Here is a 15,395-nt window from a genome sequence, read left to right on the forward strand (position 1 = left end):
AACTATAGATTTTCAGGCGATCTATGCGCTCAATGCGTGAAACGGAACGCTCCATAGATATCCAAACGATCTATGCGCTCTATGCATGAAACGGAACGCAACCAAGGACATGTGACATGTGTGTGGGGGTTATCCTAAACCGTAGCTTTTATCATAGTATGCTAAATCGCAATGTAATCGTGCGATACATTACATTATCTACTAGCAAGTGACAATCTCTGACAATTTGCATGAACCTCGATTAGCCTGCGCTCGGGCACAGTGCGCTGATGGATTGTGTCTACCGATATTCAGTCTTTAGGTTAGCTCGCAACTTTAGAATTGTCAGTGATTGAAGAACAAGCAAAAAATATATCTCGTGCGGCACGATGCGGGCGGCTATCGCGATTTTTTGCGTTTTCCTTGGGTGCTGCACCAATGTCGTGTTCCTGGAACTGCTTGTAAAGTTAGTATCAATGATTCGACTAACTTAATGTATTACATAATACACAGTGATTAGATGTATATGTATTATATAAACACATCTATATGTATATGTGTATGTATTATGTGTTATAAGTGTATATGTATATATGCAATACAATGCAATATACACATTTTACCTGCATTTAGTAGAATCACATTTATAATTTCTTTTACTTATCAGTTACGTCTTAACGCCTGATTTAAAAATTACACGCTTATATATCTGCTGTTTTCGAACTTTGTTTGATAATACCACTGTGTGTATAAATATAGCGATCATTATTATGACAAAATCATTAGTATAAAAATAAAAAATATATTAGAACTGATGATTAAATTAATAAGTGAATTATTCATTGATTTATATTCTTTTAAAAATCTAAATGAATATATTCAGTTCAATATATATGTATATATATTTATTATCATTCCTCTTAAAATTATAGGAATTGTACATTATTTTCCAACTTGCTCCCTCTTATGCAGATTTTATAAAACTATCTTATCTATTTTTTATCTATTTTATATTCTATCTTTTCATTTCACACTAACTTACTATTCTTTCCATACATAAACTTCCTATCTCCTATACATTTTGCATCTTCTATTTCTATTATATCATATTCTGTTTTTTCTATATATCCTTAAAAAAATCTTATTTTTGTTTAAATTTTTCCTACTTTCATCTCTTCTCTATTTTTTATACTCTATTCAGGCCAGTATAAGTCCTGGTAATTCAGTATTTAATGTCTACTGATTTTTGTAATCTTAAAATTTGTTTTTTTAATAGTTCAAACTTTTATTCATTAATTTTTAGCTGAAAAAGACTCGAGTAAAGGTCGAAACTAATTCCATAACTAAGAAAAAATTTTAAGATTACCAAGAAATGCAGTGTATTTTAAGTGCCGAATTGCAACAATACTTAAAAACTTTTATTAACTTGAATATGCTCATTCAAATGTTAATTGTTTGATTTTAGGGATGATCCTGGCAGTGGAAACCTTATTACGTTTTCACAATTTTTCTTTATAGCTCTTGAAGGATTTTTATTCACATCTAAATGTGGTACTGTCAAACCAAATATAAGCATAAAGAATTACTTTATTTTAGTCACAATGTTTTTTGTTGTCAATGTTTGCAACAATTATGCTTTTGACTTCAATATTCCCATGCCATTGCACATGATATTTAGAGCTGTAAGTACTAATAAATTCAATTTGATGATACAAACTATTAATTCGTACCATATATATATAATTTACATTGCCTGATTTCAGGGTTCTCTCATAGCCAATATGATCATGGGTATTATTATTTTAAACAAAAAGTATGCATTTAGCAAATATTTATCAGTATTCATGATTACAACGGGAATAGTACTCTGCACGATTGTTAGTGGTAAAGAGATCAAGTCTTTGCAACAAAAAAATGTGGACCAAGTGCCTACAACACCATGGGATGATTTCTTTTGGTGGATTCTGGGGATATCTCTACTTACAATCGCTTTGTTCATTTCTGCTAGAATGGGTATCTACCAAGAAGAATTGTACAAACGGTATGGTAAAAATGCGCGGGAAGCTTTGTTTTACACAGTAAGTTCTTCATAATTTCTTACCATATTAAATATCAATGATGTAATTATCAATATAATATATAAAATATCTTTACAGCATTTTTTACCTCTGCCATTCTTCTTAACACTAGCCCCTAATATTTATAATCATTGGAAATTCGCGCTCGCATCCGAGCCACTGAGTTTACCTCTGATTGATGTATATATGCCATCATTAATTATATATTTAATTGGAAACGTCTTGACACAGTATCCTTTTCTAATTGCAACTATATTATGTTATGTGCAATATCATATATATGATGAATATACTATTACATCTACGAAATATTCTCCTTAATCATATTTTCAGATATATGTGTATCAGCTCCGTATTTGTATTGACTACAGAATGTACTTCTCTCACAGTTACTTTGGTAATAACGCTGCGAAAATTTCTGTCTCTGTTATTTTCAATTATCTATTTTAAAAATCCGTTTACTATATATCACTGGATTGGTACGATACTAGTTTTCATAGGTACAGTTATATTTACAGAAGTGGTACCAAAGATTATGCAAAGCTTACAAAATATATCTAAGACGAAAAAAATGGAATAGGTACATTAATATCAAAGATGAAACAAGCAAGGCATTCATTTTTTATCTCTATTGGGTATATGATAAAACTCTGAATGAGTTTATTGAAATATTTTACATAATAGTTACATTATTTTGATATATGTAGAAGATTGCATGTTTTTCAAACAAATATAATATCGGGAAGATAAAAGAAAAGTGCCGCCCAGTGTTTTCTATAAATTTATATGCTTTTTTAAAATAGTTAATAACATTCGAAATGTAATTTCTCTACTACCTCAATATTTCCATATAATTCAATGAATAAAAAGCAATTTTTAATTTCTATTACTACAAATGTACCTGATCATTTAGTGATGTTAATATAAATCAAATTATTATTAGCGCGTATCATTAATAATTTCGCAAATTTGGTTTTAACGATGCAGTTATATTTTCTGTTTTTTGTAATATATATATTTTTTACAATAAATATATTTTTCCTCTTTATCTAGCAATTTAAATTCGATGCAAGGGCACAGTAAATTTGAATAAATTTATAGTAGAATAATTTATCGATCGTATATCACTTAATTAGGCTCGTTGTTCAGAAAGTTCTCTTGGAAAATAGCTGAAAAAATAGCGAGAAAGGCTACGTAACAATTAAGATAAAAGAAGACAGAGGTTTTTATACTTGCTTCTTGGCACATTACATAGATAGTTAGTAAAAAAAAAATATCTGTTACATCTGATTAAACTAAATTTTTATTTACACTATCTATTTGTGAAAAGGGGATGATATTATAGAGTATATACAATGGCACGAGTTAACTATCCATATACGAGTCAGCTGTCTAAATACTCGTCGAAACAATGTTATACGGTTTTACGATATAAATGTACAAAAATGTAAGAAAATAAAGCTAAAATCCAAGAAAGAGTACTGCTATTATCGAATACAGCTAAGATAAGAAAAATGGATTTAGTCCATTGCGGGATGCTTAAAATACTAATTGCAAGATAAACGAACATATAATATACTCAACTCTAACTTATTACAATACATATGATAATGTTATTAATGTTGCAAAAACAATAGAAGAAATATCATCTAACAACTATTATTAAATTGGTCAATGTATATATAATTTCTGATTAATTTTTATCCTTACGATTAAAGTTTCTATAAAAAAAAAAAAAATTATAAGACGTACAACAGTGATTCACGCACTATTTATCTCATTATCAATGTAAATTTTAGTTTCAAAACTTTACTAAATTTACAATTTATCACTGAATTGTAACAATTAGCTAGATCACAGTTACCTGCTAAATAATCACTAATTTTATATTCCTTTACATTATGTGGCATACATCACAATCTTAAGCATGCTTTCATATGAGAGATTTGTATGACCACAATAAAAGATACATTTAAAATTATTTGAGATTATACTTTGTTTATAAAGTACAAATTCGAATGATATTATTCATTTCATGGAAATAATATGATACACATCAAAAGAAAAGTTATATACCCTTAAAAAAATAATTCGTTGGAAAAACTTGCAAGATTATTCTCTGATCGATGTACAAGATTAAGAATTGCGAGGATAAATCGTTCGAATAATTCTTATAATTTGCATTCTATAAATTGAATGCCATCGTGCGATAATTAATCGATTCATTCTGACATACCTCAAATAATCTTATTAAAATGGAAGGGATTCGGGTTTTTCTACAACTTTGAAGATATTAGATAATTCATCGACCAACGTCTCATATCGATAAGCTACCCGTATATCCGGTACATTGGTTCGCGTGATATCATTACCAGCAACTCCTTCTTTCGTATAGTTAGGACCCAACCAGTACTGTTTACTCTATAAAATAAAAAATAATCGGATTGCATGATACTATTCGCGCATCAAATTGTGTCGACGCGTTACACAAATTTATGCAATACAAAATTAAGAGATGTAGAATGAACTACTTAGTATATAAGTTATTATAATAATATAAAATAGGAGATAATATTTATATATACATATATGTTTATATATATATATATATATATATATATATATATATATATATATATAGCAAATCATGTATATACGGGAAGACTAAAGAATTGATATAATAACTCACTTTATGTGGGAAACCGCTCATGAGAACAGAATTGCGTGCCAGCTCGCACATGTCGCACGAACTAAGTTTCCACACTTGTGCAGCAATACTATATTCTTCCATCAGAGGTTCCTATTAATATATTATATTATTATATATATATATATATATATATATATATATATATATATATATATATATATTGAAATTTCGTGAAATATACTAAATATATATAGAAATAATAATTTTCAAATATATAAATAAAACAAAGATATATTTTAAATAATATTCATGTTATATAATTGTATATTTTCTATTTACCTTGGTAAAATGAAACTGAAGAGGATCGTCTGTGGATAAGCTTACACATAGTCCTCTAGCAAGATATTCTGGAAGCGGATTACGATGATAGTTTAGGAAAAGTGAATTGTTACTGAGGGGTGACATCGCAATGCCGATTTGCGCTAGGTAATACAAATATTGGAGAACGGGAACTTTTCTAAGCAGCAGACCGTGTGAAATATTTTCCGCCATCATATAGCCGCACACTAAATGCTGAACGGGCCCGGCTTCACCACAATGAGGTCTCAGAACGAACGTATTCAAGCCTTGCTCTCTGTAAAAGATCTCAAATCGAGGATATTTCACAAGATAATTATTTTAAACAATATATATATATATAGAAGAGTTTTATAGCAACATACGCTCTAAAATGATTGAGGACTGTCATATTCGCGTAAGTGTAATATTGATAATATCCATATGGAGGATTTTCTACGTCATCCCATTCCACAGGTTGACAAACATCTTTGTCAAAAAGAGGATTTTCCGGCTTACTTTCATCGTCTACAGAATCAAAACCTATTACCTGTCACGATAAATAAAATAGCAAATATAAAATTTGTATTTAAAAAAACAGTATAAAAAGAAAGACATAATAAACGGATTAGAAAAAGAAGAATAATATAAATAAAACATACATATTGTAAAAATTTATGTAGCTCCGGATGAGAATGGGGATCGTTGGTCACTTCGAAGAGCGGCAGAAAAATGTTGTTGATGATCTCTTGAAAGTTCGTCATAAGCTTGTTTAACTTGAAGATATCGCTATAATGTACAAAAAGCAAACGGTGAAAATTTGTCGCATAAGTTTCGCGCCTCACGTATAGACTTACTATAATCTAGGAATCTGTATAAGCCAGCGCACGTTGTCCGAGTAGACATCACTTTGAATCGCCCATTTGGCTAGCTTGTCCCATTCCTCTGGACTCTTACCGTAGATCGAAAGGCGCAGTTCTGCATTCTGATACTTGGACTCTTCAAGATCGCTTGCGACTTCTTTGATTATTCTCGCAAAGTACGTACCGTTCAGATAATTGTCCGTTTTCAAGAAAACTTCACGCAGACGGCTCTCGCCGATTGGATTGTACTTTGCGTTAAACTTGTCGAATCTGTGAAATGTATTTCTGTCCTGCGAAAAGAAGGGAAAAAGTTATGTATTTTAATATTTCTTCTTTCGAAAACTATTTTTTGATATATTTTAATGTAAATGTTGCGCAGAAAAACACTTACTGCGTGTACATCCAACATGTCGACGCTTAGGTCGTAGGTCGTCAGGTTCATAGACTGAAAAACTTCACGAAGTGTCATGGTCTCCCCATTTTTGGAACAAGTGACCACTTCATCTGCATGGTTCTTCAATGTTTTCTTGATAAATCTAAGCAGGTGCTTTTGATTCATGCATGAGGCTGCATGTATGTGAGTATCAACCTGTGAAATCGATCTTACAATAGCGCAATTCGATAGCATATTAAAGTTAACGCATAGAAAGCGGAAATAATCAACTTAAAATAGAAATTTAATATCTTGGTTGATCTTTCTTATTCAAGATACCAGTAACTAAACTTTTTTCAAACTTTGTAAATTGTAAAGTTTTCATTATCGAATTGACGTGCAAGGTTCGTTGTTTCTCTATATTAAGTTTAAACATCAATATTGAAATCATATTTCGATTAAAAATTACTTTGAAACTGTGTAATTTCATTTCTTTCTAATTTCATGACAAGATGGCGTGTTAAATATGAAATTATATATATATATATATATATATATATATATATATATATATATATATTGCAATGTTTTATTTTTAAGAGGTTACATATCTTTGACAAGTTTAAAACTGAATTCAAATCAAAGAGATTTTTATTACAAGGAAAATTGTTTTATTAAAAAAGAAAATACATATATTTCAAATTTCAATAAAAAATATCAAAAATTAATATTTCTTGGCAGCTATTTTCCCGAATGGTATTTGTAAAACCACTGTTCGAGAAAATAGCTGCCAGGATATCAATTTTTGATATTTTTTATTGAAATTTTGGGGAGATATTTTCAAAAAATTACTCTACAAGGCATACATTTTCATTTTTTAATAAAATAATTTTACCCACAATAAAAATTCGTTAATTTTGATCTAGTTCTAGGTCTGTCAAAGATATGTAATTCCTTAAGAATAGGTCCTTATAAATTATTAAATTATGATTTCGGTGCACTCGCACTCCAAACTATTCGCGTACAGACCTTTCTAATATTGTAGAAGTCTCTATGTGGCACCGCCTTCTGACTCGCTAGCTCTCTGAGCTCGTTCAACAGTACGTGTAACTGATACTTGGAAGAAAGATAACTAAGTCTTCGGTAGCAGAAGGATTTTAGGGGTCCATCAGCTATCATGGCACACAGAAGATTCATTTCTTGGACGAAGGTCGCCAAATCCGGATACGAATACGGAAGTGGCTTGCCATTGGCCAGGTCCTCGTCGTTAGCAAACATATTGAACACGCCGTTGACCGGAAAAATCTTGTAATTCTTCGCTGGTGGAAACTCGCAATCCCATGGATCGCCCCGAGACGCGGGCGCGTGTACTGGATGATCTGATGATAATCAACCGAAGTGTGCATTAGCATTATTTAGCTAGCTATTTGTTGCCGCAGCGCTGTTTATTTTATAAAAAAATCACCTCGCACAATAAAAATAGATAGAGAAAGAGAGAGAAACTCTATTATAATTAAATAACATAGTTAACATAATTCAAAACAGCGTGCAACAGGATATTCAAGGCAAGGATAATAGGCATTAGGAAGACCTGTCTGAGAGATGTCTTTGATCAGCGCGTCGATGTCCGCGTCGGACCGAGTTTCGTAGATTTCGTTCACAATTTCCAGCAGCTCTTTCCCTTAAGAAATATAGAAAACTAATATCGTATACTTCTCATTAACTCATATGCTAAGAATTTGATAACGCTAAAGTAAAACTGTGTTTTATGATGTTCCGCATAAAGAGTTGCGTGATTGCATACGCACATCACATACCGTTGCGTTGCGACGAAAAAGAAAAGAAAAATATTACACAATACATAAATAATATCTTGACTCGACCGATTTTACTGTCGGCATTTAAAGTGCTAAACAGTAGTATTAATTGCATTATAATGTTTCATGAGACGACTATCAAATATTATTTCTTCTTTTTTAGTGTCACGACGGCATGAAAAAGGAATAGGGTACCTAGGACAAGGATACAGAACATTGATTTGAATTTATCACACACATCTTTGAGATTCGTTCCTCGATTAACAATAATTACCTTTAATGGCCATTCGATCATCATGGTGGACTTCATCATCCATGGTGACTGGTCTTTTGTCGACACTACGTAAGAATCTAGACGTAATGGAGGGGAAGGTCTGCTTGGAGTTGTTCATGTATTTCTCGCGTATCGCTAATGCCTGTACCAGCATTTTTGACGCCCTTTGAAGGTCTTCCAGAGGTACCTATGTACAATTTGTAAAAAAAAAATGTTATGATATATATATTTAATAAATCTATAATTAAAATAATTACATTTTTGAATACATAAAGAAAATGCAATAAGTTTTTAAGGCAAATTTCTTATCATAATCATTTCATATGCAACAAGATCCTATCAAACGTACATATATAAAAATTCGACTATAAAATTAACAATTATGGAGACTCAAAAATAATTTCGATATATTTGATATCAAGGTCACTGAGTGGAGAAACTTGATTCTTTAGAGATTAGAACGTCTCTTATATAGAATAATCTGAAGGATAAAGGGGCAAGAGAGACAGCTAGATGACCAAAGGTTTCTCGCGTAAGTCACAGCAGTCCCAAGGTTTCAACTTCACATAAAATCTCTAAAAAAACACGTCGTGGATAATAGCATCTGTGAAATATATAAAACTAAAGTTATGTTTCGACTAACAATAAATGCCTCGCTGTAAATAATATCTCGCCTAAAATCGTTATTTCTCAGAAAATATTCTACAGATAACTCTTTTTTTCTGTATTTCAATAATTAATAAATTTAATAACTTAAGTATTCACTAAGCATGATGCAATAATGTACATTTACAAATTATGTCAATCATAATTTCAATTCTCGTAGTTTAAATGATAATTAATACAGCAATCATATCATATTCTTGAAATAAATCAGTCATAAGAAAATCCTACGCATTTATTAAAAAAATAACACACAACTAAGATTGTCAATATTCTAAGACTCACTCCGGAAGTGTCCTCGCCGGATATGGAAACTCGTTGGAAGTGAGGCACAAAGTCATTTTCTTCGATTTTGAAACTATAATCGTTGTCATCGGGAACTCCTGGATGGAGCGATGGTTCGTAATGACTGCGACGTTCCTCAAGATCCTTCGCAGCTCTGTCAAGAAAGAAGAAAAACGTTTCAAGGAATCTATTTTTTTTTTTAGATGAAATAAAATCTTGCAAATAAATTTATCTTCATATTCAAGATTATTCGCAATTACAAAATGTTAAAGTCAAGTTTCTCATTTAAATTTAAAATTAATTTTTTAAATAAATATAAAAAAAATATTATTTATTATATTTTTTTTCTTCTGGATATTAAATAAATTTCAATGTATGTGTTTATATATATCTATATATGAATAAGTCTGACATTTATGTTTTTAAAGTTTATTTATATACAAAATTAAATAAATAATAAATATACAATCCTAAAGGCTAACATTCGCTCTTTAACATTCTCTATAAATATAATTTTCATTTCAGATTTAAGAATTTTATCTCATATTGACATATACTAACAGTGTGCTGGACAGAACAATATCTAAAATTATACAAACGTCGATATATGAGAGAATTTATAACACACAGAGTTAATTTACGTTGCAACGAAGACAAATAAAGTGCAATTTCATGATTGAGAAAGAAGGATTAAATTTGACGAGGTCGTGATAGTCGCGAACTCTTGACTCCAGGGTTATCGACGAATATCATGTCGAAGCTTCTCTTTCTCTTATACATATAGAAAATTAAAAACAACTCTGTGAAAGATAATCACTCTTTAATTAATGTATCATTCGTAGCGTTCTAATATTTCTGTTTATCCGTTTATATCGACTTATTTTGCTCATATCCATAATTTTATAATGTTAAAGCTTCTTGCAAAAGGCGTAAAGCATTAAATAAGGTATAATTATTTTTAAAGTAATTTAAAATATATTATAATGAGTATTCAAGAAAAAAGAATGTCAAATTAAATTGATAAAATGATATGACATCAACATTATAAAAATTAATAATTTAATTATCTACATGGCATTTAGATTAATCGACATTTTCATTGCTATTAAATATAATTATATTTATAATAATAATTTACAATGCGTATTGCGTGATAGTAATAGCCCCCCAAAAAATTGACATAATATAAATATAGTGACATACAAAACTGTATATATTTTATTCTCCAGAATTAAAAAAATAAAAATAATCTATCACATTCTTTCATAGTCCATGCATAGCAAAGCACGAATTACCTTAGGAGAATCCTATTATCTCTCGTCCATCGTTTTGATTCGTTCGCGTCTGCGAACATGTTACGTGATCGGTGCCACGTGTTGGATTGATCGCTCCTACGCGCGAAGTGGAAATTATGCGAATTGAATAATGTAAAGTAGTTTGTGCTGCGTTATATTCTGTTCTCATTTGATCCGTGATTTTTTATGAAAGTGCGAAAACAACATTACGAAAACTCCAAGGCACAAAATAGCTTTCGCTTATCGTTTCGTAAGAAGACGAGAACGCAACGAATCACCTTCATTTCAATCTAATAGCATTTCTCGATCTTGATCACGATCGCGAGTCTGCATTATTCGATCTCCAGTTTACATGATCAGCAAATTTCCTGTATCTATCATGAGTCAGCCGATAAGTTTCTTTTACAAATGTTAATAAGATGCAATGGGAGCCACGTGGTCCTTTCCCGGCTTTTTTCACAGCCTCACGCATATATTTCACTACATTGTGCACTGCTGCAAGTATCACTAAATAATTTAATACAATCGCTTATGTTTTTATAAATATTTGTCTCGATAATCATCTCGTTTCTTGGCTTAATATATATATTTAAAATATTATATAATATATTATTATATATTATGTTATAATGTTATCGTTAAATTAAAAAAATATAGAAAACAATAATATATTTATTATTCTTTTTAAATATTATTTATATAAATATGGAAAAATGCAAATATAAAGCAAAAAATGTCAATTGCATCATGATTACAGATAATTTTTGGTATATAAATAATCTTTCAATCTTTTAAGCATATTATTATTTTATACTCTTTGTCGATGTTTTACCATTTTATATTTCGTGATCTAACTTGGTTGGTAAATAGTTACAGGATATAGTGACAGAGCAACAAAATTCTGCAGTATAATAGTATTCTATATGACACTGCGGTAACGCGTTTTTATCACATCTTTGTTCCTGTCTTCAACGCGACAAATTTTTCTAAACCCACAACTAAAAAGTTTATAAAAAAATATTAAAATTGCAGAGAATTTTAAACAATAAATATTATTTAATTTCTTGTTAATCTCTGATTTTATAATTCCTAATTATATATATAAATAATTTGCTAACTTATAAATTATAAATATAAAGTATAAGTTACTATATATATAAAATCCAAGTAATTATATATATAATCCAAGATTTATGAGAAATACAAGATAAATAAATTGCATTAATTAAAAGCCACAAATTTGGATCAAATTCTCGAAGAATTCTTTCAATTAAACTTCAGAATGTGGGACATGTCGCGTGTTGCATATTTCTCTGTCACCTGATGCTGTTGACGCGATATTTAAACGCTAGTGAGCGTCCTTCTTCAATCAGTTAATATTGAACAATCTGGTTTGATCTTATCTAAGTGTTATTCGCATAAAGATTAATGCTGTTGTAGATGCATTAAAATTATAACAAGCGAAATTCTTTAATTCACTTTATTTACATAGTTTGAACCCGTGATAATGTTATTTCATTATGATACAAATGCGTTTTTTTTTTTGCAAACTCCAAGTTCCGGCATGACTGCATTGTAGCGAAAGAATTAAGGAATTAAAGTTCCAGATTTTAAATTTATTTTAAAATTTATGGATTAAATACAGAACTTTAGTCATATGTATATAAATAAAATATACGCATATGTGTCCGGCATGAAATTTTAATTTTTTATGCAAATGGCATAAAGCGCAGCTACCTAGAATACCACTAGAATAATCATTACACGTTGCGATCAGTGATAAAAATTAATATAAATTCGATAACGTAAGATTACGACGAGTTAAAATAATTTTTATAAATTATCGGAGCAATTTAGCGTATAAGTCCATTTTTCCATACTTATAATACGCTGGATATATATTATTGCTTTCGCAATACAACATACGGTGTCGGATTTATTATGCGAACGATATTTAACTCTCCACGCACTTGCGCAACTCTCGCCGGAAATCGCGTAATACGTCGCCGAGTATACGTCTTATGTCAACGATGGTCGCACGAGCACTGAACGGGCGACCGAGAAAGGGCTGAGCACGAGCAACCCCTTTATTCTCCTTTCCCTCTCTCTTTTCATCATCCTACCCGCGTTTCACGAACTCTCTGATTGCGATATAGAGACGACTGATACATGGTTTCTGCTTACAAAACTTCTTTTACATATATCATATTTTTATATATAATATTATATCTGTATATATAATAAATATATTGTTAATTATGCATATATATATTGCATATTCTCTAGCACATATTATTATAATAATGATAAAAAATCAGCTTTTGATAATTTATTGTTGCATCGTTATCTTGAATATTATCAACAATATTGCAGAATATTGACTTTTATGGAAGATATCAAATAACATCGATAAATGGGAAACGCTTCGATATCATTGAAATATGAACATTTTCCAGTAATGGCAAGGGACAGAAATATGAGCGGGAAACTGTCCTGAATAAGCTTATTCTTTGTTTTACGGTGAAAACCAGGTGCGATCGATTTTTTAGATGAAGGTCACCTTATACAAGCTGTTTCGCAACAAGGTTTGCACGTGTCCCTTCCAACAAGTTACGAAAAACGAGAATCTTCTTTCCTTGGTAAAAGAGTTTATTAACCATCTTTCAAATCCTTTAATCGATTTTACTTGTAATACGGAACTTTTTTCTTCAAGTAATCATTAATGATTATGACACACATTCCGAATTGAATTATCGTATTACATTAAGCGCTTCGAGGCCAGATCCTGCGTTGAATTATTGATCGCAGCTTTATCGGCTGCAGTGACAGAATTCCGTTCACGACAACGATGACTTTATCGATGATCCACGATCCCGTCCCAAGGTAATTCGTGATTGCTCTCCGATTATCATGTAATTAATAAACAAAAATTTCTCGTAATTCGTGATGCGCGAATAGCCGCCGATGCGTTCCTCTCTTCATATGCAAATTTGTAATTAAATATGCGCGATGTGTTTATGAATAAAATGTATATGCCTATCAAACAATATGTTCATCACGGTTATCTACCACTCTTTTATATTTTTTCTAATATTTTTGTTTTAAACAAGGTAATAAATTAAAAAAAGATCAATTATAAGATGAGTTTTTTTAAAATTATTTAGATTACATGAATGATAAATATAGCATCATTGTTATTATATTTATAGGTTGATAATTAAACTTGCACCATGTATAACCTTACCAATATTAATTAATTGTAATTATATTAGTTTAAAACTTTGTGTATACGTGATATCTCGTTAAAAATATATTTCAAACTAAATTAAATTGCATTAAATTCAAATCATTAAATATAGAACTATATGCCTGCATATCATATTTAGGAAATATCTCTTATACAATACAAAATAACGCTCACTTCGTTATTAAAAATAATTAATTATTTCAAGAAAGCAAAAAAACACGAATGTGACAAAAATTTGAAAGGAACACTTCATTGAATAACAAAATGGAATTGCTTACACAAAATTCTCAAAATGTACATCTCGATCGGTTCAATGGAAACAAAGAGCGACAAGACTTATCAGTTTCTATCCTATCCATTTATCCTTAGTTCATATACCTATATATGACGCATTACGGCATCGGAGAGATAAAATCTAAAAATAATTCCAAACTGCTTCGCGCGACGTAGACTCGACGAACAGTGCCGAGTTTGGCCTTCTATCTACATAAAAATGTACGTTGCATATAAAATATTTCTTATTGTTTCATCACATCGCAGGAAGTAGAATAACACTAATAATAAGTGCCCATATCGGCGCTCGATTGTCGTGTTGAAAAGTGTAGTGTCTCTTTTTCTCTTTCTCTTTTTGATATATAATCCATACTATCTTTAACTACAAAACATTATGTTAAGAATAGATTTGTTATACAGTTAGAATTTGAATATTTTTCGATTTTTTTACTGTCTGATTAATAAATTCTTTTCTCATATTTACAAAGTTTGAATTTTAATTAAAAAATTACGTGAGAGAAATTCTTTGAAAAATAAAACAATTCTGAGAAAAAGTATTCTTAAAAGAATACTTTTAATGAAAAACTAATGCAATTGTTCGAGATATTTTCATCGGACGTGTTTAAAAATGTTATATCTTGCAATACTATTAATAGTATATCGTGCAAAGAATAAGTGATTCTTTAGTCGTTACTTAATTTTCCTAAAAGTCCCCTAATGGATATACGATCACCCGAGATGTACGATACGCGGTTATCACGACATTTAAACATGCTATGTTCAATCATACATCTCGAAAACGTCAGAATGTTTAAATCAATATGGTACATCATTATATATATATATATATATATATATATATATATATATATATACATATACATACAGACAGAGAGAGGAAAAATAGCTTTCATTTAAAAAATATTTGAAGCACGTTATCTCTTTAAACGCGCCTTTTTCATCTTGAAAAAGCTTATTTTTTTAGATATTTTCGAAGAATTTATACATTTATCGATAGTAGATATAGTATTTTCTTCAATTCTTATAATCTGAATGCAACTATAATTATTTATTATGGGATTATATTTCAATCAAAATGTATTAAAATCTAAATTACATTTTAAATTAAACTACGATTAAAATCTTCCAAATATTTTATATGTGTAAAATACATATAAAATATACATATTTTTTATGTATTAAATATTGTTATACGTAATTAAATCCAAAGTCTTTATTATGTTTGAACTGACCTGAATCGA

At 30.0% G+C, this 15,395-nt stretch overlaps 2 protein-coding genes across 8 annotated transcripts in view; one reads left to right on the plus strand and one right to left on the minus strand.

The window, feature by feature from the left end:
• On the plus strand, window positions 1-3,317 carry LOC126856554 (UDP-xylose and UDP-N-acetylglucosamine transporter). The gene is made up of 5 exons (XM_050605151.1): window positions 1-445; window positions 1,445-1,661; window positions 1,743-2,057; window positions 2,136-2,287; window positions 2,391-3,317. Exons 1-5 carry the CDS (start codon window positions 369-371, stop codon window positions 2,635-2,637), a joined length of 1,008 nt encoding a protein of 335 aa, XP_050461108.1. The 5' UTR covers window positions 1-368; the 3' UTR covers window positions 2,638-3,317.
• Window positions 3,265-15,395, minus strand: part of LOC126856380 (AMP deaminase 2) — a 26,394-nt gene continuing 14,263 nt past the window's right edge. For 6 of the 7 annotated variants that reach the window (XM_050604841.1, XM_050604865.1, XM_050604886.1 and 3 more), the window contains 11 exons: window positions 10,614-10,709; window positions 9,319-9,472; window positions 8,371-8,557; window positions 7,309-7,658; window positions 6,298-6,495; window positions 5,901-6,196; window positions 5,706-5,832; window positions 5,430-5,593; window positions 5,047-5,341; window positions 4,747-4,857; window positions 3,265-4,478 (listed from right to left, as the gene is read on the minus strand). In XM_050604841.1, the coding sequence (XP_050460798.1) occupies window positions 4,308-4,478; window positions 4,747-4,857; window positions 5,047-5,341; window positions 5,430-5,593; window positions 5,706-5,832; window positions 5,901-6,196; window positions 6,298-6,495; window positions 7,309-7,658; window positions 8,371-8,557; window positions 9,319-9,472; window positions 10,614-10,709 (2,149 nt within the window). In that variant the 3' untranslated portion in view covers window positions 3,265-4,307. The remainder of the gene's footprint in view (window positions 4,479-4,746; window positions 4,858-5,046; window positions 5,342-5,429; window positions 5,594-5,705; window positions 5,833-5,900; window positions 6,197-6,297; window positions 6,496-7,308; window positions 7,659-8,370; window positions 8,558-9,318; window positions 9,473-10,613; window positions 10,710-15,395) is intronic. The other variant, XM_050604848.1, reaches the window with a different exon arrangement.

This window comes from Cataglyphis hispanica, chromosome 2 (genome assembly GCF_021464435.1).
Source record: "Cataglyphis hispanica isolate Lineage 1 chromosome 2, ULB_Chis1_1.0, whole genome shotgun sequence".
NCBI classification, from domain to species: Eukaryota; Metazoa; Arthropoda; class Insecta; order Hymenoptera; family Formicidae; genus Cataglyphis; species Cataglyphis hispanica.